Source organism: Pleurodeles waltl, chromosome 6, assembly GCF_031143425.1.
Source record: "Pleurodeles waltl isolate 20211129_DDA chromosome 6, aPleWal1.hap1.20221129, whole genome shotgun sequence".
Classification (NCBI taxonomy): Eukaryota; Metazoa; Chordata; class Amphibia; order Caudata; family Salamandridae; genus Pleurodeles; species Pleurodeles waltl.
The window spans coordinates 1401039332-1401063936 of record NC_090445.1 but is presented as its reverse complement, the minus strand read 5'-3'; the positions used below and the strand labels follow the sequence as shown (position 1 = coordinate 1401063936).

Below are 24605 nucleotides of genomic sequence, written 5' to 3'. Positions count from 1 at the left end.
AACCAAAACCTCGACATATACGAAGGGAGTATTAATATGGATAGCTCCGGGTGTACCGTATACAATCAAAAATGTACATACAGACAACAATGGAAGATACACTAGTCTAGATGGAGAGTTAGACGGAAAACAACTAACGATAATCGGACTATATGCACCCAACATGGGACAGGGTGAATTCCTCCGAACTATTATCACGCAAATCCCATATGACCCGACCATACCCACTATTTGGGGAGGTGACTTTAATAGTGTAATTGAGATGTCATTAGACAGATCTCACACCCCCCAATGAGAGACACCCAATGCAAGACACTGTCCTGTGCACTTAATAAATGGATACAAGAAAGAGAACTACAAAACATATGGCGACGCTTACACCCCACAGATAGAGAATACTCTTTCTACTCACCAGTACACCATCTCCATACGAGAATAGATTTATTATTATGCACTAAAGGGCTAGCGCATATGATACATAACGCAACATACCTCGCCAAAACCTTATCAGACCATTGCCCGCTACTAGTAACATTAAAATGGGGAAGACAAATAACATGCATACCAACATGGCGCCTACAACCCGCCCAATTACATGATCCCCCCTTTCCGCGATAAAATAGCAGAAGAAATAGTAACATACTTCGCAATTAATACAAAGACAACAACATCACGCGCTGTAGAATGGAACGGTCACAAGGTAGTTATAAGGGGCATGTGTATAGCAACAGCAGGAGGGGTCCGCCGAGCATTAAGTACAGAACTACAAGAAACAGAAAGCAAAATTCGCAACACAGAATGTGAAATCGCTTTGGGGAGAGGCAACAGTAACGAACTAGCTAACCTAAAAAATCAATGGAACGCAACCGAGACCCGATTGCGCAAATTCGATCATAAACACTACAAAGCACATCTACACGCTGAAGGCGACCGCTCTAGCAGATTGCTAGCGTGGCTAGCAAAAGGGACACAGAAAGTCACTCCCATAAATGCTATACGCCAAGACACAGGCACAATGATAAACACACAACTAGAGATTAACGATACATTCAAACAATACTATAGCAAACTACACACAGCAGAACCTCCCCCACACCCAACACAACTGGCAAAGTTTTTTCAACAAGCCCCAATGAAAAGACTAACTGCAGAACAAATAACTAACCTTGATAGACCAATCGAAAGGGAAGAGATACTACAGGCATTAAAACAGTTGGCACACAATAAGACTCCAGGAACTGATGGTCTCCCCATTGAATATTACCAAACATTCACACCACAGATAATCACATCACTCCAAAATATGCTACAAGAAGCATATGAAAGAGGACAACTCACAGAAACGCAAAAGGAGGCGACAATTGTAGTCCTACACAAAAAAGGTCGTGACCCTTTAAACGTCCGCTCCTATAGACCCTTATCTTTATTAAACTCGGACTATAAAATTCTGGGGAAAATCCTAGCCAATCGCCTCCTGCCGCTAATGACTGCCCTGATACACCCAGATCAATCTGGCTTTATACCACAGCAAAATACCGCTATTAATATAAGAAACTTAATACGCATTATATCCATGACTCAGGAACAGGATCAATCTAGCGTGGCGGTGTCACTGGATGTGGAAAAAGCCTTTGACACTCTAGGCTGGCCATTTCTGATGGCAACATTACAAAAAATGAGGTTTGGTGCTGGCTTTACACGCTGGATATCCATAATATACACTAACCCCAAAGCACGGATTAAAACCGGCGCAATCATCTCAGAGAAATTCGACATAGGTAGAGGAACGCGACAAGGCTGCCCGCTATCACCACTACTATTTGCACTCGCAATAGAACCACTCGCGGCAAGACTACGCAATGAAACAATACAATGGGGTATCCCAGATGGCGAAGAATTCTGCATAATATCACTATATGCAGACGATGAACTAATATATCTACGCAACTATAAAGAATCCCTACCACATATATTACAACTACTTAACACGTTCGGAGACTTATCTGGTCTGCGCGTCAACTGGTCCAAATCATGCATATTCCCTATGTGCCCGTCCCCAACACCACGCGCCGAAACGCCAACTGATGATACATTACAATGGGAACATACCACTTTTAAATACTTAGGAGTCCACATCTATCATAGCGCTATACACCTAAAGGAAGGCAACCTGGACAAAGCCATTACATCAATTAAAGGCTCAATACCCCTCTGGTGCTCACTACCCCTCTCACCAATGGGAAGAGTGGCTCTGGCCAAAATGATAGTACTACCTCGACTACTCTATTATTTCACAACACTACCGCTAATATTACCAAAAACACTCTTCACACAATTAACCAAACTATTGATTGAACTGATATGGGCGAATGGTCGTAGAAGAGTAGCTATTGATAAACTCTACCTCCCAATGGAAAAGGGAGGAATGGTGGTACCGCACCTCGAGCATTACTATGCAGCAGCACAGTTACATTGGATCAGGACCTGGATACAAGACCCCCCAAGCCCGGAGGGCCATAAAGTGAAAACACAACTAGGGAGAATAAAGATACTAGATTGGTTCATAGGAGGGACACACACCCCACACCACAAAAATGCACTAATGACAGTTGCCGTATGCACCTGGAATCGATATATATCTAAGGGAACCCGCGCACCACAATACTCAAAGATTCCCCTACTAGCCATACCAGGAATAAAAAAATTGCACGTAACACTATATCTAGCGTCGTGGATAACAAAAGATATACGGCGGGTCGGAGATTTATATGTAGACGAGCAATACATAACATACACAAAATTGGCAGAGTCATACAACTTAGGGCCAGGGGAATTTATAACATACGGGGCAATCAAAGGACTGATACGTAAAGTATGGGGCCAAGGCAACTCAGAACCACCAACAGCCCCCACCCTACATGAGCTACTAGCAGGTATTAACACGACACCAAGTATATCGCAAATATACCACATACTACAAGCTTACCCTGCAAAAACACAAACACAAGCCAAATCATACTGGGATAAGGCTCTACAAACACCTCTCTCAGAGAAACAATGGACCATGGCCCTAGCGACCACGTGAGAAATTTCTTGCAATGCCCGCTTCAGATACACCCAACTAAATTACTTACACCAGACATATTTAACCCCACTCTGCATAAAACGCATGTTCCCACAAGCAACATCTGAATGTCCACGTTGCGGAACCATGGAGGCAGATTTTTATCACATGACCTGGAGCTGCCCAACACTACTTCGTACATGGTACACTGTCACACAACAGACAAATAAATGGACGGGACTAAAACTGAATCCTACACCCGAATCCTGCATATTGGGCATAAGACACAGACGCAATAAAGATAGGCAAAAACATAGATGCGCAGACCTAGCGTTTATTATCTTTAAACGCCTCATCGCAACACAATGGAGGTCTCCTGGCACTCCGGATATAAACAGATGGCATAAAGACCTAATACACTGGACCAACGCAGAAAAACATGTATTGGACTCATTAAAAGATATAGGGATTATAGCCAAAAATGCGGAGACATGGGACACCTTCCTAGAGCAGTTACTCGGAAAGGATGATACCCGCCCACCTTAGAAAAATGCTGCAAGATAACGGCAAATGACTGCAGCAACAAGACACTTCAACCTTAACCATATACAAGTACTCTAAACACTCCTCTAAAAGAAACACGCAAGACTGTAATACAGAATCCCCCAAAACCCACACAGACCTCACCAACCTAACAAACATTCACAAAGAAACCGTCAACTCCCCCACCATCGCATCTTCATCACTAGCATCTTTCTCACCTCCCCCAACCCATTATATATATAACCTTGTCTTCATAGCCCTATTTTGACTTCTTTACTTTTTGTTTTCCTCTTTCCAGTTTTTCTTATTACTTTTACAATGCTCTTTGAACCAAATGCAATAAAGTTTCTAACTGCAAAATATGTAGAACAAGATGTATAAAATGATCAGAAGCAAAATAATGGAAAAAAAAAAAAGAAACTCACAATTGTATAAAAATACACTGTTTATTAAATCAATGTGAGAGCTGTTAACTGCAAAATTTAATAAAGAGATTTAAAAAAAAAAAATAAAAAAAAAATTATGAGAGACACGTTTCGCCCTTTCTATTTTGGGCCTCTTCAGGACTATCTGAGAATGAAGAACCTATTGAAAAATGAAAAACTAGTTATACCAAAGAATCATAACGGCATACTAAAATAAAATTTCTGTTAAAAACAGCTTTTTGTAGTGTTGCAGCATATCAACTCTCCTTTTGTCAAAATGCAACACATGCAAAGAAAAAATAAGAAATAAAAATAAGAAATAAATCCCACGCAAAAGAGGACCCTAAGAAAAAGTGTCACCTTATTGTTTCACCCTATCCAAGTTAAATTGATTCACAGAAGAAATGGTGTTCTGATCTACTGAAGTAAAGCTATTAACCTGCCACAAACCAAAGTGTTAATCAAAAACACTTACTGTCTGCTTCAGACATCATTTATGAGACATACTGAATATCTATTGTAATGCAATGAAAGGCTCCTGGAGAGAAAAGAAGATTGGACAAACACCTTAAATAATTGGACCATAAGCTAACTGATACAATCTTTTGAGATATACATCTGTACCAAGTCACGATGTGGTAGACTTACTTGTTCATTACCCAAAATCGCCTAGAGCAACCCGCACCATATGACAGATAGAAAGCAATTCTCAGGCTGTATATATTATTCCCTTTATATCCTGATGCTCAAAATTAAGGAATCCAGCAAAGTCGGACGAGATCCTTGAATGTCAAACCCCGGTGCGCCCACTGATCTCTGTGTACGCGTAAAGACTCGCAGTAACTTAAAGAAAGACTGCAGAGTATTCGTGCACAGTGTGTAAAAAAGACGTCTATTTAAGAAATGCCCTGTAATTCACATGCTAGTATGGGCACCACGGAATTCAGAGATGTGCAAATAACCACTGCTTCTCTACACCTTATCTTGTGCCCATTTTGGAAAGACAAAGGTTTTCTTGATACCTAATTCTCACTCTGTATATTTCATCAAATGAATTGCTGTATACCCGGTATAGAATGAAAACCCATTGCAATGTTCAGCTCATATATTAGTTCTGGGTACCTAGAGTTCTTGATGAACCTACAAGCCCCATATATCCCCGCAACCAGAAGAGTTCAGCAGACGTAACGGTATATTGCTATAAAAAAAATCTGACATTGCAGGAAAAAGTTAGAGTAAAACGTGGAGAAAAATGGCAGTTTTTTTCTCCTCAATTTCAATTTTTTTTATTTCAGCTGTTATTTCCTGTCGGAAACCCTTGTAGAATCTACACAAAGTACCCCTTGCTGAATTCAGAATTGTGTCTACTTTTCAGAAACGTTTAGCTTTCTGGGATCCAACATTAGTTTCACACCCATTTCTGTCACTAACTGGAAGGAGGCTGAAAGCATAAATAAATAGTAAAAATGGGGTATGTCCCAGTAAAATGCCAAAATTGTGTTGAAATATTGGGTTTTCTGATTCAAGTCTGCCTGTTCCTGCAAGCTGGGAAGATTGTGATTTTAGCACCGCAAACCCTTTTTTGATGCCATTTTCAGGGGAAAAACCACAAGCCTTGTTCTGCAGCCCTTTTTTCCCCATTTTTTTTTAGAAAAAAAACAACGAAATTTTCGCTGTATTTTGGGTAATTTCTTGGTCTCCTTCAGGGGAACCCACAAAGTCTGGTTACCTCTAGAATCCCTAGGATGTCGGGAAAAAAGGACGCAAATTTGTTGTGGGTAGCTTATGTGGACAAAAAGTTATGAGGGGATAAGCGTGAACGGCCCCAAACAGCCAAAAAAAGGCTTGGCACCCGAGGGGAAAAGCCCTGGCAGCGAAGGGGTTAAAACAAAGAATTATGCTGTCTGTTTTGAATATATGCAGCCATATCTGCTAAATGAAGACAAATGGATGTTTACGCATGGTTAGCTTTTTTTAAATACAGTAATTAACAGACTATCTCTTTCACCACTGCCTTGAAAGGGTCAAAGTTATTTGATTGGCAATAGCAAAACAAAACGTTTCCAGTTTGCCGTGTAAAATTGTCTAGTTGTGGGTTTGCGTGCGTCCTTAAGAATATTCATACATTGTTGAGGTAGATGTAAATACCCAAATTCTATTACCTCTGGAGCCACATTGCTAGGTTGAACGATTTCAGGTCTGGATGTCTTATTTGTCCTTGATTTTGTGTAAGAAGGTCTGGTCTGTTGGGGAGCTTCTGATGAGGCATTATTGCGAGATCCTGATGTGTTGTGAACAATGGTTGATGTGCCCATGCAGGAGCTACCAGGATCAAAGTGAGGGAAGATTGTCTGAGCTTCTGAACTAGAAAAAAAATGAGTGGGAGAGGGGGAAAAGCATAAGCAAATATTCCTGACCAACTCATCCATACAGCATGGCCTTTGGACTGAGGGTGAGGATACCTGGAGGCGAAGTGTGGGCATTTCACATTTTGAGGTGTGGCAAATAGGTCTATTTGAGGTATTCCCCACCTTAGAAAGTACTGGTAAAAGGACTTGTGGGTGGAGTTCCCATTCATGGACTTGTCGCTGCATCCTGCTGAGCAGAACTGCAAACTGATTGTCTGTCCCTGGGAGATATAGTGCCACTATGTGAATGTGGTGATGAATTGCCCATTTCCATATTGTTTATGCAAGATGGGATAATTGAGGCGATTGTGTACCCCCCCCCCCCCCTATTTTTGTAGATAGTACATGGCAGTCATGTTGTCTGTATGTACCAACACCACCTTGTGTTGCAAGTATGGAAGAAACGCTTTCATTGCTAGAAATACTGTTTGCAGCTTCAGATAATTGATGGGTATGGACTGTTGAGTGGTGTTAGGCCCTGTACTGTGAGGTTGTGGAGATGAGCTCCCAAACTGGTATGTGAGGAGTCTTCTATAGTGAGAGCAATCTGAGGCACAGGGTCTAAAAAGGACCGCCCTTTCATAAGGTTTGTGGTGTTCCACCAATGCAGAGAGCGATGATTTTGGCGGTCCAACAACATTCTATCTTCCAGTTGACCCTGTGGTTGAAACCACAGACGTGAGTGGCATTGTTGAAGGTGACGCATATGAAGCCTCACATGAAGCTCGATGGCACCCAGGATGCCATCATCCCTAGTAGGCGCATAACCGTCCTTACTGTGTATGAATGGTTCTCTGTTAATGGAGCAATTATTGTTTGAAAGGCTTGAACACTGGCTGAGCTGGGAAAAGCTTGTGCTAATTGTGTATTTGGAATTGCTCCTAGATAGGGCTGTATCTGGAGAGGTTGAAGAGGTGCTTTGAGGTAACTGATGGTGAATCCTAGAGTGTGTAGGAGATGAATTGTGAGTTGAGTGTGATGTTGACATTGTTGGAAGGTGCTGGCTTTGATAAGCCAATTGCCAAAGTAAGGGAAGACATGAATGTGTTGTCTTCTAAGGTGTGAAGCCACTACCACAAGACATTTTGTGAATACCTGGGAGCGGTTGTGAACCCGAAAGGTAAGACCTTGAATTGGTAATGTTTTCCTGCAACTACAGATCTTAGGTATTTGCGGTGTGCTGGGTGAATGGGAATGTGAAAATAAGCGTCCCATAAAATCGGCCTGATGGAGAGGGGGAATGACATCTTGAAGGCTGACCATATGGAAGTGTTCCGACAGGATGTAATGGTTTAAGGGTCTGAGATCTAAATGGTCTGAGAGACCCATCTTTTTGGGGTATTAGGAAATAGAGGAAGTAAACTCCTGTACCCCGATGTTGTAATGGAACTGGTTCTATAGCCCCCCTGATAAGAAGAGAGTGTACTTTTTTTGATAAGAGACAGATGTTCTTGGGAAAGTTTGTGAGTATGAGGGATATGTTTGGCGGAGTAGGAGTGAGTTCCAAACAGTAACCATTTTGGATAACTAAAAGTGCCCACTGATCTGTGGTAGTTTGAGTCCAATGTGGGTAAAAAGGTTGCAGCCTTCCCCCTACAGGAGTGGTGTGTCATGGCGGGAGGGTTAGGCAGTCACTGGTGGTGAAGGAGGAGCCTCATGATGTAGATGGTTTTCCTCTGCCCTTGTTATTGTTCCCTCTATTATAACCCCTGGAGTATGTTTGAGAGGTGGGTTTTGTTTGTATAGAAGACTGGTCAGTGAAGGATGACCGAAAGCCTCTTGAGAACCGTGGGCAACGAAAATTACCTGTGTGTGCTGGCTTTGGCAGTTTGATTATCCTTGTTGAGCTTTTCTAGTCAGGTGTCAACTTGTGGGACAAATAAATGCTTTATATCAAAGGGCATGTTTAACACTGCCTGCTTACTTCTGGTTTAACGCCTGAGCAAGGCATGACGTCTTATAATGAAGCTGGTATTAATAAACCATGCTGCTGTATCAGCAGCATCCAGCGCACATCTAATAGAATTATTAGTAATAATATGCCCCTCAGCTATAATTTCTGCACCTCTCTTACAATGTTCCTCAGGAAAATATTATAGAAGCTCTTCCATGGCACTCCAGTGTGCCCTGTAATAGCGGGATAGTAACGCCTGTGCGTTAGCAATACGCCAGTGATTGCCTGCTTAAGCTGCCACTCTTTTACCTGCCACATCTAGCTATTTACTTTCCTTCTCAGGAGGGGCGTGTCTCCTGTTGATTGATTGTTCGCTCTTTTGCGAGCAGCTGAGGCAACAATGGAGTCAGGAGGAATCTGAGCCTTGATAAACAAAGGATCACTGGGTGCAGCTTTGTATTTTTGGTCTACTTTGGGAGCGATAACTCGTGCTCTCACTGGTTCTTTAAAGATTTCATCTGCGTGCCTGAGCATGCCTGGGGCATTGGAAGAAACTGACTTTCCTTGTGTGTTGTGCCTAGAGTATCAAATAGAAAGTCTTCTTCTATGGGATCAGCATACATGTGCACCTTATGAAATGCAGCTGCTCTATCTGACCTGCTGATCTGAGGTGTAATTCTCAGGTGGAGAGGGTCTAGCTGGGTAGAGATCCAGATCATAAGGTGTAATAGGATCCGGATCATATGTATCCCCTGGGTCATCTAATGTGTCTCCTAAGACATGAGAACCACCCAGGGGTGAATTAGATGGTGTGAACCCCAGAGGAGGGGGAGATGTTGGTGGAAGAGAAGACTTTGGAGAAGGAGGTGGAGAGGAATGAGGAGAAGGTTGTGTGAGAGATGGAGCCTTGTCCTTGGTAGACTTTTTTGGAGGGAGAGAGAAGTGAAAGGTCACTTGTAAAGTCAATTTCCTCTTCAAAGGTACAGGGTTGATGTTATAATAAGTCCTGTTCCATCTTGAATCTGAAGTCTCTGCTGTCAAGCGTCCATAACTTTCAAAATTGGTTCCACTGGTAACGGGGTGGTCGAAGACTGTCCGGAATCAAATGAGGTCTTTATTTAAATTTTCGAATCTTAAGATTTTACTTTGCGTGATATTTTCGGCACTGAAACAGAGGATGGCAGAGTTTTGGTCAGTGATGAAATGGTCAGTACCAAAGCACCATGTGTAATCGGTCGGGTAGAGGTATGGGCACCTGAGGTCAAAGCAGAAGATTTGTCTTTGGCTTTTTTCGGTGCCGAGCCAAAGGGCGGGACATCCAAAGGAATTTCTCAGCTCCGACCATAGCCAGAAGACAGTGGCAGACCAGTGACCTCTTTAGCTGTAGTCTTTACCGGGGTCAAAGGGGTCTTTTTACTCACGGTCTGCGCCGACTGCAACGTTGACTTTCGATGTCAGATTAATCATTTGAGTCCGAGTCTTCGACAGAGCAGCTCTTTTTGTTGTGGCTCCTGCTGTGCATGCTCATCGCCGAAGATATCAGGTGTGTTGTCTGGAGTCAGAGACGCCATTTCCAACTGACAAGCTCTGCGGTCTCCGAATGTTTTCTTCGACCGAAAAGATTGACACGCGTCGCAGGTCTGCTCGTAATGGTCGGGGGAGAGCGACAAATTACACACCTGGTGGTGGTCGTGTGTGGACATATGGAGTGACATTGAGTGCAAAATCAAAATGGAGTCTGTTCCATCAGATTTGCATAGTTGGATGCCACACGGAGGAGAGACCTGAAGAGGGCCAGAGAGGGCCGCGTATGGCCTGAAGAGCAAAGAGTCAATTCCGGCACTAAGTTGGAACCGAAGACAGAGAGAGGGGAGAAAACGCAATCGAACAATACCGACGGTGATAGAAAGACAGACAGAAAACAATTTGAGATTGTATCGAGCTGAGAACTTGGAGCGAGAAGAACACCCGTCCGAAACCGACAGCAGAGAGAAACAATCTAAAAAAAAGGCCTCAATGCCCAGTGGCTCTGTAAGCTTCTTTTAACCCCTTCTGTGCCCAGGACGTAATGGTTACGTCCTGAGGCACAGTGCTGCTGTGCCCAGGACGTAACCATTACGTCCTGTGCACAGAGCCCAGAGGGAGCGCTAGCGCTCCCTCTGTGGGGTTCCCCCCACCCCCCCAAGTCAGGGATGGAAGGGGAAGCCCTTCCCCTCCCACCCCCGACCCCCCCCAACCCCCCCCTGTGACGTCAGCGCGCGAGCGCGCGCTGATTAGTCACAGGGTCTCCCCCATCGCTTTTGCATTTCTCTTTCAATGCCATGGGGGAGGCCCCGAGAGGCTTCAAAGGGAAGGAAATGTATTTCCTTCCCTTTGAAGTCTCTCACAGGTTTCAAAAGCGGATGCAATCCGGCTTTTGAAACCCCACTAGACACCAGGGATTTTATTTTTTTCAATGAAATTGGCAAAAGGGAGCTACCCCTTGGGCAAGGGTCGCTCCCAGGGGGGGCATTTTTTTAGGAAGGCCTTGGGGGCAGAAACCTCTAGGCACCAGGGACCTTTTTTTTTTTTTTTTGGGATGTTTTCTTTTTTTTTTTAGGTGGGGAGCGACCCCTTAGGCAAGGGTCGCTCCCCTAGGGGGCAAATTATATTTAGGCCATTTCATTAGACACCAGGGAGTTTTTTTTTTTGCGTGAATTTCACGCAAGGGGAGCGACCCCTTAGGCAAGGGTCGCTCCCTGGGGGGGGGGGGGGGGGGGGATTATTTTAGGCCATTTCTGCCCCCCTGGGGGGTAGATCAGCCTATTTTGATTCAGCTGATCTGCCAAGGGGGGCAGAAACCGCTAGGCACCAGGGATTTTTTTTGTTTTACAGATGGGGAGCGACCCCTTGGACAAGGGTCGCTCCCCTGGAGGGGCAAAATGTATTTAGGCCATTTCTGCCTGCTTTGGGGGCAGATCGGCCGATTTTAGGTCAATCTGCCCCCAAGGGGGGCAGAAACCACTAGGCACCAGGGATCTTTTTTTGGCGCCGTCACGCAAGGGGGGGGGGGGGGCAAAATTATTTTAGGCCATTTCTGCCCCCCCTGGGGGCAGATCGGCCGGGGCAGAAACCTCTTGTTGCCAGGGCAATTTTTTTTTTGTGTTATTTTTTTTTGTTTGTTTGTTTTTTTAGAGATGGGGAGCGACCCATCAGACAAGGGTCGCTCCCCTGGGGGGCAAACTGTATTTAAAGCATTTCTAAAAATTATTTTAGGCCATCTCTGCCCCCCCTGGGGGCAGATCGGCCTATTGGTATTAGGCCAATCTACCCCCAGGGGGGGCAGAAACCTCTAGGCGCCAGGGCAAAAAAAATTGGGATGCGACCCATCAGGCAAGGGTCGCTCCCCTGGGGGGCAAATTGTATTTCGACCATTTCTTCCCCCCTTGGGGGCAGATTGGTCGATTTTAGGTCAATCTGCCCCAAGGGGGCAGAAACCACTAGGCACCAGGGATTTGTTTTTTGTCGCCAATGTCACGCAGGGGGAGCGACCCCGTAGGCAAGGGTCGCTCCTTAGGTGGGGGTTCGGGGGGCAAATTTATTTTAGGCCATTTCTGCCCCCCTGGGGGCAGATCGGCCTATTGGTATTAGGCCGATCTACCCCCAGGGGGGGGCAGAAACCTCTAGGCGCCAGGGCAATTTCTTTTTTTGTGTTTTTTTTTGTTTGTTTGTTTGTTTTTTTAGAGATGGGGAGCAACCCATCAGACAAGGGTCGCTCCCCTGGGGGGCAAACTGTATTTAGAGCATTTCTGCCCCCCTTGGGGGCAGAAGTGGTCGATTTTAGGTCAATCTGCCACCAAGGGGGCAGAAACCACTAGGCACCGGGGATTTGTTTTTTGGCGCCAATGTCACGCAGGGGGAGCGACCCCGTAGGCAAGAGTCGCTCCTGGTGGGGGGGTGGGGGGGGCAAATTTATTTTAGGCCATTTCTGGCCCCCCTGGGGGCAGATCGGCCAGGGCAGAAACCTCTTGTTGCCAGGGCAAATTTTTGTTTTGTGTTTTTTTTTTTTGTTTGTTTGTTTTTATAGAGAGGGGGAGCGACCCATCAGACAAGGGTCGCTCCTCTGGGGGGGCAAACTGTATTTAGAGCATTTCTGCCCCCCTTGGGGGCAGAAGTGGTCGATTTTAGGTCAATCTGCCCCCAAGGGGGCAGAAACCACTAGCCGCCGGGGATTTGTTTTTTGGCGCCAATGTCACGCAGGGGGAGCGACCCCGTAGGCAAGGGTCGCTCCTGGTGGGGGGGTGGGGGGGCAAATTTATTTTAGGCCATTTCTGGCCCCCCTGGGGGCAGATCGGCCAGGGCAGAAACCTCTTGTTGCCAGGGCAAATTTTTTTTTTGTGTTTTTTTTTTTGTTTGTTTGTTTTTATAGAGAGGGGGAGCGACCCATCAGACAAGGGTCGCTCCTCTGGGGGGGCAAACTGTATTTAGAGCATTTCTGCCCCCCTTGGGGGCAGAAGTGGTCGATTTTAAGTCAATCTGCCCCCAAAGGGGCAGAAACCACTAGCCGCCGAGGATTTGTTTTTTGGCGCCAATGTCACGCAGGGGGAGCGACCCCGTAGGCAAGGGTCGCTCCGAGGGGGGGGGGGGGGGGGGGTGGGGGGGCAAATTTATTTTAGGCCATTTCTGCCCCCCCTAGGGGCAGATCGACCTATTATCAGACTGATCTGCCCCCAGGGGTGGCAGAAACCTCTAGGCGCCAGGGCAATTTTTTTTTTTTTTTTTTTTGTTTGTTTTTTAGAGATGGGGAGCGACCCATCAGACAAGGGTCGCTCCCCTGGGGGACAAACTGTATTTAGAGCATTTCTGCCCCCCTTGGGGGCAGATGGGTTGATTTTAGGTCAATCTGCCCCCAAGGGGGCAGAAACCACTAGGCACCGGGGATTTGTTTTTTGGCGCCAATGTCACGCAGGGGGAGCGACCCCGTAGGCAAGGGTCGCTCCTGGTGGGGGGGTGGGGGTTGGGGATGCAAATTTATTTTAGGCCATTTCTGCCCCCCTGGGGGAAGATCGGCCTATTATTAGGCCGATCTGCCCCCAGGGGGGGCAGAAACCTGTAGGCGCCAGGGCAAATTTGTTTTGTGTGGGTTTTTTAGAGATGGGGAGCGACCCATCAGACAAGGGTTGCTCCCCTGGGGGGCAAACTGTATTTAGAGCATTTCTGCCCCCCTTGGGGGCAGATTGGTCGATTTTAGGTCAATCTGCCCCCAAGGGGGCAGAAACCACTAGGCACCGGGGATTTGTTTTTTGGCGCCAATGTCACGCAGGGGGAGCGACCCCGTAGGCAAGGGTCGCTCCCGGGGGGGGGGGGGGGGGGGTGGAGGTTCGGGGGCAAATTTATTTTAGGCCATTTCTGCCCCCCCTGGGGGAAGATCGGCCTATTATTAGGCCGATCTGCCCCCAGGGGGGCAGAAACCTGTAGGCGCCAGGGCAAATTTGTTTTTTGTGTTTTTTTGTTTGTTTTTTTAGAGATGGGGAGCGACCCATCAGACAAGTGTCGCTCCCCTGGGGGGCAAACTGTGTTTAGACCATTTCTGCCCCCCTTGGGGGCAGATTGGTCAATTTTAGGGCAATCTGCCCCCAAGGGGGCAGAAACCACTAGGCACCGGGGATTTGTTGTTTGGCGCCAATGTCACGCAGGGGGAGCGAACCCGTAGGCAAGGGTCGCTCCTGGGTTCAGGGGGGGTTTGGGGGGGTGGGGGTCAAATTTATTTTAGGGCATTTCCCCCCCCCCCCCCCCCCGGGGGGCCGGCTGAGCTAGAGGTCAAAATCCACAGGTAGGCACTTTGCAAAAAACACCTCTGTTTTCTGTGAAAAAATATGTTGTGTCCACGTTGTGTTTTGGGCCATTTCCTTTCGTGGGCGCTAGGCCTACCCACACAAGTGAGGTAACATTTTTATGGAGAGACTTAGGGGAACGCTGGGTGGAAGGAAATTTGTGGCTCCTCTCAGATTCCAGAACTTTCTGTCACCGAAATGAGAGGAAAAAGTGTTTTTAGGCCAATTTTTGATGTTTGCAAAGGATTCTGGGTAACAGAACCTGGTCAGAGCCCCGCAAATCACCCCATCTTGGATTCCCCTAGGTCTCTAGTTTTCAAAAATGCGCTGGTTTGCTAGGTTTCCCCAGGTGCCGGCTGAGCTAGAGGCCAAAATCCACAGGTAAGCACTGTTTTCTATGAAAAAATTTGGCTGTGTCCACGTTGCGCTTTGGGGCGTTTCCTGTCGCGGGCGCTAGGCCTACCCACACAAGTGAGGTATCATTTTTATCGGGAGACGTGGGGGAACGCTGGGTGGAAGGAAATGTGTGGCTCCTCTCAGATTCCAGAACTTTCTGTCACCGAAATGTGAGGAACATGTGTTTTTTTAGCCACATTTTGAGGTTTGCAAAGGATTCTGGGTAACAGAACCTGGTCCGAGCCACACAAGTCACCCCATCTTGGATTCCCCTAGGTCTCTAGTTTTCAGAAATGCACAGGTTTGGGTAGGTTTCCCTAGGTGGCGGCTGAGCTAGAGGCCAAAATCTACAGGTAGTCACTTTGCTAAAAACAGCTCTGTTTTCTGTGATGTGTCCACGTTGTGTTTTGGGGCATATCCTGTCGCGGGCGCTAGGCCTACCCACACAAGTGAGGTATCATTTTTATCGGGAGACTTGGGGGAACATAGAATAGCAAAACAAGTGTTATTGCCCCTTGTCTTTCTCTACATTTTTCCCTTCCAAATGTAAGACAGTGTGTAAAAAAGACGTCTATTTGAGAAATGCCCTGTAATTCACATGCTAGTATGGGCACCCCGGAATTCAGAGATGTGCCAATAACCACTGCATCTCAACACCTTATCTTGTGCCCATTTTGGAAATACAAAGGTTTTCTTGATAGCTATTTTTTACTCTTTATATTTCAGCAAATGAATTGCTGTATACCCGGCATAGAATGAAAACCCACTGCAGGGTGCAGGTCATTTATTGGCTCTGGGTACCTAGAGTTCTTGATGAACCTACAAGCCCTATATATCCCCGCAACCAGAAGAGTCCAGCAGACGTAACGGTATATTGCTTTCAAAAATCTGACATTGCAGGTAAAAGTTACAGAGTAAAACGTAGAGAAAAAGTGATGTTTTTTTCACCTCAATTTCAATATTTTTCTTTTTCAGTTGTTATTTTCTGTAGGAAACCCTTGTAGGATCTACACAAATTACCCCTTGCTGAATTCAGAATTTTGTCTACTTTTCTGAAATGTTGCGGTTTCTGGGATCCAGCGTTGGTTTCATGCCCATTTCTGTCACTGACTGGAAGGAGGCTGAAAGCACAAAAAATCGTAAAAATGGGGTATGTCCCAGTAAAATGCCAAAATTGTGTTGAAAAATTGGGTTTTCTGATTCAAGTCTGCCTGTTCCTGAAAGCTGGGAAGCTGGTGATTTTAGCACCGCAAACCCTTTGTTGATGCCTTTTTCGGGGGAAATACCACAAGCCTTCTTCTGCAGCCCATTTTTCCCATTTTTTTGAAAAAAAACGAAATTTTCCCTGTTTTTTGGCTAATTTCTTGGCCTCCTTCTGGGGAACCCACAAAGTCTGGGTACCTCTAGAATCCCTAGGATGTTGGAAAAAAAGGACGCAAATTTGGCGTGGGTAGCTTATGTGAACAAAAAGTTATGAGGGCCTAAGCGCGAACTGCTCCAAATAGCCAAAAAAAAGCTCGGCACAGGAGGGGGAAAAGGCCTGGCAGCGAAGGGGTTAATAAAAACAAGTTGTACCACTCCTAAACCAACACTAGATGGCGAGCTTATGCATTGCATGTATATCTACCGCCACACATGCCATCTAACACTACATTTCTAATCTCTGGATAACCGTGCACTTGAACTGAATGCACTGATGTACAGCTTAACGAGACTGACATATAAAATGCCCATTTCATAATTTCAATCGGATGGTGTGATAAATTTAATGTAAATGGCAAATCAAAGAATTAAAGAAGTGATTTATATGTCAGAAAAATTACAAGCATTTTAAGTAATCTTTGTTTATGGTGCAACCCAGCTTTACTAAAATGAAAATATTAGTGTGAAAAAACATTATAAAGTGCATTGTAAACATCGATCTTTAAACTTACTTCAATGTTATCCACAATTCTAGTGACAAGTGATGCAGTCACAGAGTACCAATAAGATTCCCCCTTTAGATTCTGTTCACTCTACGAAAAAACATAGTTAGAAATGTTAGATTAAAAAAGTCAACTTTATACGGAATTTCTGAATTACAAGAAATCAAAATATTTGATTGCAAGAATGCTGGCCAAGACTAATTGTCCCCACTCTCTTCAAACCTTCTTCTTCTACCACAATCAACATAGAAGTCAAATAAGTACACAATATTGAAGCAGGAAATTGTACCCACTGTGCCCACCACACAAATAAATGAAGCCAGTATTGTCCACAGTCAATCCATGGCTAGATAAGTGCACTATGATTTCTGCGGGGACAGACACACAGAAAGATTTGAAAAACTGATATTACTTCAAAAACACACAGGAAAACCAAAAGGATGCCTAAATGAGCTTACAATACCAAACGAGTACACAAAGTCCAATTGTGGACTCTGATAGAAAGAAAAAAAAAAAAAAAAAAAACTCTTCACACCGGATGTTATATTGAAAACAGGCCCGAAGCACATAAAACAACTTTAACAACACTAACACAACAAAAGAAGAACAAAGGCACAAGAGCATGGTACTGTAAAAAAACATCAAATAACAAAGTAAAGCATATGGCACATTAAATTATGTCAGAAGGATCATATTACAACACTTCCTCCCAGCAGACACTGAATTCATCCACACATAACTATATATATTTATAATAATAACAAATATCCATACTATAGATCACATCAGCATATTAAGAAGCATCAGTAAAGCCAAAAGGTCTGGCCCAAGCAATGGTTATTTTTTGTATTTCTTATTGTAAAGATGTCACAAAAGAAAAGAAAAAAAAAAAAAAAACTTAAATGTAACTATCAGATGCTTAGATGAAAGAAAAAAAAAAAAAAACATTAGCTGACTTGGCTATTGTACTTTTAATGTTTTTGAAAGTCTCCTTCCCCATGTTCACTTTTCGTTTTGAGGTCTCTTTCTTTTGGCTTGCAGGACAAGTATGTCTCCTCTCCCCAGGGACCCAAAACCAGCCTCATTCACGCTAGGCTGATACAACAAATGCACTCCCAATACACTATTCCATTCTAAAGACTCTGGGCCTCATTAAGAGTTTGACGGGCCTACTGCGGGACCACCAAACTGGATGTGAAGACACCACTGCCACGACGGTGCGCCTCACCCCCCCACAATAACAATGTTCCCACCGGTCTGACAGGCAGGAACATTGCAACAGAGCGTGCCTGTCGGTCAGACCAGCAAAACACTGCTAGAAGATAGCACTCAGCCCTCTTAAAGAAGCACAGTGCTATCTTGCAGCTAAGAGGGGGCCGACCAGCACCCTTGGAATGTGCACCATCTGCAAAGCAGACAGTGCGCATTCCGACAGTGCTGTACAGGGAGGCCCCTGCACTGCCCATGCCATGGGCATGAGCTGTTCAAGGGCTGAGCTGTTCAAGGGCCCCTGTGGACTCCAGCACACCCTCACTGCCAGCCTTTCTAGGGCGGTCAGACCGCCATGGAAAGGCTGGTGGTGAGGGGAGTTGTAAACAGCCAGGCAGCGCTGAGTACAACTCTAACTGCCGTCATGCCATCTGCAACGGCAGTCCGCTGGCGGGTCTGCCCGCCAGGGTTGTAATTGGGTGGTCATACTGCCTGGAATGCGGCTGACCAGGAACTCGAGTGTGATGGTCCTCAGACTGCTACACTCGTAATGAGGCCCTCTGTGTGTTGCGTAAGGCTAATGGTTCAGTCCCCTGTTTGGCAAACCAATAAAATATTGTGAGGGTAGTGATCTACAGGGCCACCATGTCTCCACCCCAGTAGGCTGACAGTTCTAGTGCCCCTCTGCAATTGTAGTTCAGTTTAGATCAGCGAACCAGAAATTCTTCCTTACACTAATCACGATGAGGCAGTTTGCAGTTCTGCTTGTTTCCTTAGATTCAAGTCAACCCCCGCGCTACTCGTAAACAAGAGCAGCTGTGCTTCTGGCATCTAGACTGCCATGTGTTACTGAGCACGCAGCACCAGACTGTACTGCAGTCCCCTGCAACTTTGTCCGTAGGTCATCACATGGAGGCAGCCACCAGTGTAGAAGCTTTCCCATTTTTAAAACTGAAGCTTTCCTTTCATTTATGACAGTCCAGGGAACTTCTTCAAGTTGGACAGCAATTTTGATGTCCTTTCCAGGGAATTTAAGCAGAGAGTCAGCATTTGGAAACTACTGCAAAATGACCAAGGCACTCAGAGGAGTAAAGTCCAGCAAAGTTAATGGGAAAAGGTATCCCTGGTAGTGTAGGTCCAGAAGCGGAGAAGAAAGCGCTGATTCCAAGTTGGTGTTGATCAAAGTCTTTAATTCTTAGACAACGTTTGTCATAGGTGAGTTTTCGTCTTTGCAGAGAAACAGCCAACACGTGTTTCGTCACACAAGTGACTTTATCAAGGCTGGGCCAGTCCGGCCAAGGAAAGTGCGACCGTACTTGGTATGCAGGTAGGTCGAAGGTATGTGCTGGGTCTGGCAAGTTCAGTGTATGTTCTTCCAGTAACCGAAGAGGAAGGCGAGGAAACCCTGATAAGCCTCCAAACGAGTTCCTTGTTGGAAAAGCTCGGTCCGCCTGTCCGTCCGAAAAAAACGCGTCTGGAAACTATTCTATTCACTGCTCTAACTATCTTATTTTTGAAAGGGAAATAAGGCATGTTTTACAGAGCTATTTAAAGCTATAAACTAATGCAAATAGCTCCATTTACATCTGACACCTATACAAAAATTTATACCAGCCGAAGATGAATGGGTTTACTACTGCACAATTCACTACCACAGTAGCAGAAAATAAATCAGAAGTAAACCCTATATAAATGGTGGGGAGTGGATAGTCAGAAGTCAATGTCTCTCTTGTAAGTTCATGCATGCCCACAAACAAATGATTTATTAGTTACTCAACTCTTACTGACCAAGGAAAGGGATGGACAAACTTCCCTTTTCATGTTGGAAGAGGAATGGATCCCCACAAATTTGGTAGGGGGTAGAGGGGAAGGGATTTCTTTGTTTGTAAAAATAAACTTCCTCATGAAGTAAGAAAAAGAAAACGTGCATTTGTCCTTCAGGCTGCCCTTGCGATTATACAATATGTATAATTAACCATTGGTGAACAAGAAAATATAAAATCACATAACTCGCTCACGACTGACAGAGCTTTCGGGATGTATACTGCTCAGTTTTGTGAAAACTGGAAAATCGTAAAAAACTGCACGTGATGAACACTTCTATGAGCGCAGTAATACTTTCCTTTGTAACTTAGGCCCTATGTCTTAAGGTCTTTTTAGACCACTGAGAGCTAATGTTTGCAGGACTCAACTAAGATCAACTAAATCAGCAAGATATGTCATCAATGTTAAGGCATCCAGAAAAATACCTCTGAAAAGTAGGGCAACACTGCAATTCCTAAAAGCAAATGCAAGGCCATTTATTTTTATTTTGCCACCTAGCATCTATTCCACCTGTAACTGAACTAATTCTGGTCTGTAAGTCACCCCACCTCGCATAATATGAACACCCTGTGATCAAATGTCTTTCCTAGTCACTTTTGTGTTCTCCAATCTTGCTATCATACTCATATGCTGCTAGTGTTTACCATTACTTATCCTGCATTTTCTGATGTAATTCATACAGTACTTTAAGTGGCCCAGCACACTCGCCGTTCAGATGTGCTGTAAAAAACTATTAAATAAATAACACCACCACAATATCAAAATGTCCTTTCTTAAAATATAGTTTGTGTAATCAAAGGCTTTTGATTCTTTACTTCGCCCACTTCTTAAGTCTCAGAATTAAAGTGTCATACCTGATAAACCACCATATATGTGCGTGTAAAGCCAGAATGTCTGTACTGGTACTTTGAGGCATACATATATTTCATGGCTGAAATCTGATGAAACAGGAACACCGTTCAAGGGGTAATCTGATGAATGATGTTGCAATACATCACAAAGTCCCTAGCAGACTTCATCAAATGAAATAACTTTCTAGAATGCCTATTGGTGGTGACTGTTAGCAATGCAGGACTGGGTTATGGGAGTTTTTTTTTTTTCTCTACACTGGACGGCTCCTTTTAGAGGGACAAAATATTACAATTACATTTGTTGTCCACCATACACATATTACTTTACATGACCACACAAGATTTTACGGTTATGCCATCAAATCCTTCCATGAATTAAATTGCTATTATAATTAATGTAGACATAGTAATCAACATGCACCAGTACTTATAAATGTTTTTCATTGCTTACCTTCCATTTTTCCTCAAATGTTTTAATAAGAGTTTTCTTGAAGTCTTTAGCCAACAACTTTTCTCTTTCCTCATCATACTCTTGTAGCCCATCCGGTGCTCCAATTACATGCAGTTTTGATATTGAAATCACCCAGGGATCAACATGTGGCCGATAAAATGGAATCTGCAATGTTATCTTCCCAATAAATCCTATAAAGAGGAAATCTCAATTAGTAGTTACAGGGCTTTCTTACAGAACAAACAACAATGGGCATAATACACACACAGGCTGAAAAATAAGAAATCTACTCCTATAGTATTATGCCATAATTTGTTTTAAATACCAGACTTTGATAAAATTCACTGAGAACAGCAGTGCTTCACATGGGAAAACGTTACTCATGCAGTTGTTTTACAAGATGGAGAGAACCCCCTTCATAACATTTCTAAATGTTCCACAATAAATAATGTATGAATTTGTAGGTGTTGACTACGTTTTGCTGGGCCCCTACTCCAAAATGCACATTTTCTGGCCCAAATTTACAATGGTGGAAAATCCAACACAAGTTAAACATTTCCAGTGTTTTAACTACAATTAACCATTATGAACTTCCAAAACCCCTGATTCTGTAATCAGGATGTGGAATGTTCTATTCAAAACTGATAATTGTGTACAATGAGAGAAGGAAAGTGCTACCTAAAAAGAGTATGCTGTTGACATGCAAGGCAGCTTATTCACATAGTATCCATAGTGCATTGCCTGGGGCTCGCATTTGTTTTTCTAAATCATTTTTCTGACCCTTGTTTTGCAAGCAGAAACCTTGCTGAGATTAGGCCCACTTTGGGGAAGCAGACCTTTTAGGGAAAATTCTTATTCTTCACATTATTTTTTTATTTTTACAGGAGGGTGAGCCTCTCCAATGGCTTCTCTATAATGATTTCATCAACATGAAGACACTTAAGTAGAAAAGATTGGGTTGCAAGAAAACGTTACTTACTTGTAGTCATGGTTCTGCATCGAAGGAATCTTCACTGAAGTCATAAAAGATTGACTAATTCCCATCTACTTCCACAGAACCCCAAAACACCTTTGTGCATAGTTATTCTACCATGTACAAAGCAATGTAACATGCCTTTATCCAGGACTTCATGTAAATTCATAGATAATAGATGTCTATCAGAAATGTAACTTTTCTCCTAAAAGTCCATGATGCAGCCATAGGCTGTTTTAATGGGGCTAGGTTGCAGGATCTGTTTTGTAAAATCCCTTTAAACATTGGATACATTAAGGTAAAAATGCAGTCTAATGTGCTTACATTAATAAGAGTAAAGAAAAAAAGATATATGTTGCTTTAAGAACTTGGGTGGCACCTCTTCCCACAATTAGTACACTGGCAGTTGCATCCTCAGAGCCAGTTCTTTTCACAACAAAGATTATATAAATATTATCTACTGCCCAATATCAACCGGGGGAGGGTGGGTCGTTCATGACTTCAATAAAGAGTCCTATGATTCATAACCAAGACTAGAAGGGTGTAACCTTTTCTTTTGCTTGAATAAAGTAGTAAGCTAATAGTATATCATGCTGCTGTTGGGCAGCACAAGGAAACACTTTGAAATTCTGTTGTATAGACAAATACTTTATTTAAAAAGATTGCAGTGTTTCATGTCCATCTTTAGCTTCTGCTTAAAATATGTGTCTCCCTTACACATTAGTATCTAATTAACATATGTACTGATTTCCATGTTGCCATCTAACAAATGTCTGAAATAGGGACATATACCGGATTGCAGCTTTTCCACTTGTGGAATGGGATTTAGGCCTACCATGGAGAGGTTTATGAGAGAGCTGGTATCATAAATAGATGTACACTACTATACTGGCAATAGGTTTTTTAGAAATAGCCAGATCTTGCATAATGTTACCAGAGTTCCCAAATAACTGTTTAGACTTCCTAATGACCTTGGTTGCTATTGAGATCTCTTTAGAAGTCATTCTTATTCGAGAAAGAGATGGAGCCACTGGAGGTGTTTGGACTGGATCTTCAAACAGAATTGTAGGCCTCCTAGGGCAATCCAGGCTTTGGAGTCTGATCTGGATTTGCAACCATTCTAGGGCGAAGTAAAGGAGAAACTCTTGGTTTCTTCCCTTCGCCTCTTACTGGAAGAGTGGCATGACTGTGCAGGGCAAACAATGTCCAAATTGGAAAGAAGGTGACCAAAATCATGCCGAGGATGAAGATAAAGTGATCTGTGACCTCTTCGACATTGACGGAAAATTATGCTGATGATGTTCTAGGTTTGTTTGACATGGACGATGAATGTGTCAATGGTGATTTAGACTTCTTTAACGTTAATGGTGGCTGCGTCCACATTGACTTTGGGCATTTTGGGGTGTTAGACATCATTCTGACAAGAGACACCTCCATTGGTGGCAAAGAAGATCTCCCCTTCAGTCTTGAATATTTTGACATCGACAATTTGATGTGCTACCAGAGTTGAGCCGCTACTGAGCCACCCTTTTCACAGTGAAAAAGAAGGGGCAGAGTGTCAAAAGTCTCTGTGATGCTGTTCAATGACATCGAGAGGGGTATTGGTGCTTTTGTCTGCCACTTGATCTCTTCTATGTAGACCTCCCTCTGTGGGAGTCTCCCAAATGGTGGCACATTTACACATGCTGGTTGGCTGGCTGACCTTTCTAGCCTCCTTTGTTTTCCTTTCTTCCTTTCTATATAAGCCTTCCCTTTCTTTCAGTGTCCTCTTAGACACGTTCTTGCAAACGTCACGCTCCTTGACAGAGTGAGACACCAGCTGACAGTTCACACAGACTTTGTGGCCATTTGTAAATTTGTAAATGCCTTTTTCCTTGCACACGAAGGGCGTTTGATGAAGGGGGATGGCATTCTCACTAAAAATAGTAGGCAGGTTCAGGAAAACATCAGTTTACTCAACACTAAATGTAAAACTTCAGTGAGTAAAAATGTAAAAAAACAATTCTGACAGAAAGTATGAATATTGTAAAAGATGTTCAAAGATCCTGCTCACTTAAGCCCTCTCTGTGAGGCAACTGTCAGTACGATGCACTGTGGGAATGAGTTTTTCTTAACAGGACTAGTCTAATTTTTCTTTACTCTTGATGAAAGCCTGTCAGGCTGCATTTTTAGGTTGAGGGTAAGCGTACGACCTCTTGTACTCTTATGTATACTTCTTCTGTGGGCTTAAAGCCAGTTAATTTGTTCCTTTCAGTATAATTTAAAAATCCTAGTTTGCTAGTGGTCAGCCATGCCTCTTTGTCCCTCCTCTTCTCTTTGGGAGTAGGGACCAACTACTGTATGATTACGCTTTGGCTTTTTATTTCTTGTTTCACTGACTACTTTATTATTTTATTGCCTGCAACTGGTACACTGTGGGTGTTTCAGGCCATAGCTGCTTGAATTTTATTTCAGCTTTCTCCCTTCCACCTACTCACAAGCCGGAACAGACCAGCTGTTGTGCTCCGGTCAGAGCTAATGCAACGGGTGTGTTGCTCCTGCCGGGTGAGTGCAGGAGCTCTCTCTCATAAGAGGTGGAAACGTGCCTCTACTGCCTTCACTTTTATTAGTCATGTGCAAAGAGGCAACTCCCCCAAAGGCTGATGGGCCCATGCAAATACTGCCCTTTAAGAATTTTTGTGCCTTTAGGGCACGCTCCTTTAATTTACTTTGGCCGTTGTCAGAAACGGCCATCTGTTCTCCAATCGTAACCGTTCCATGATGCAGAATACTTAAGTCGGCAATAATAGCATAAACACCTAGACCGCAGTAAACTAGGAACCCCAGATA

At 44.0% G+C, this 24605-nt stretch overlaps 1 protein-coding gene across 2 annotated transcripts in view; it reads right to left on the bottom strand.

Moving 5' to 3' along the window:
* Nucleotides 1–24605, bottom strand: part of VPS13D (vacuolar protein sorting 13 homolog D) — a 2230750-nt gene that overhangs the window by 2136770 nt on the left and 69375 nt on the right. For both annotated transcript variants that reach the window (XM_069240741.1, XM_069240742.1), the window contains exons 4-5: nucleotides 20804–20994; nucleotides 16478–16558 (exon numbers count right to left, since the gene is read on the bottom strand). In XM_069240741.1, the coding sequence (XP_069096842.1) occupies nucleotides 16478–16558; nucleotides 20804–20994 (272 nt within the window). The remainder of the gene's footprint in view (nucleotides 1–16477; nucleotides 16559–20803; nucleotides 20995–24605) is intronic.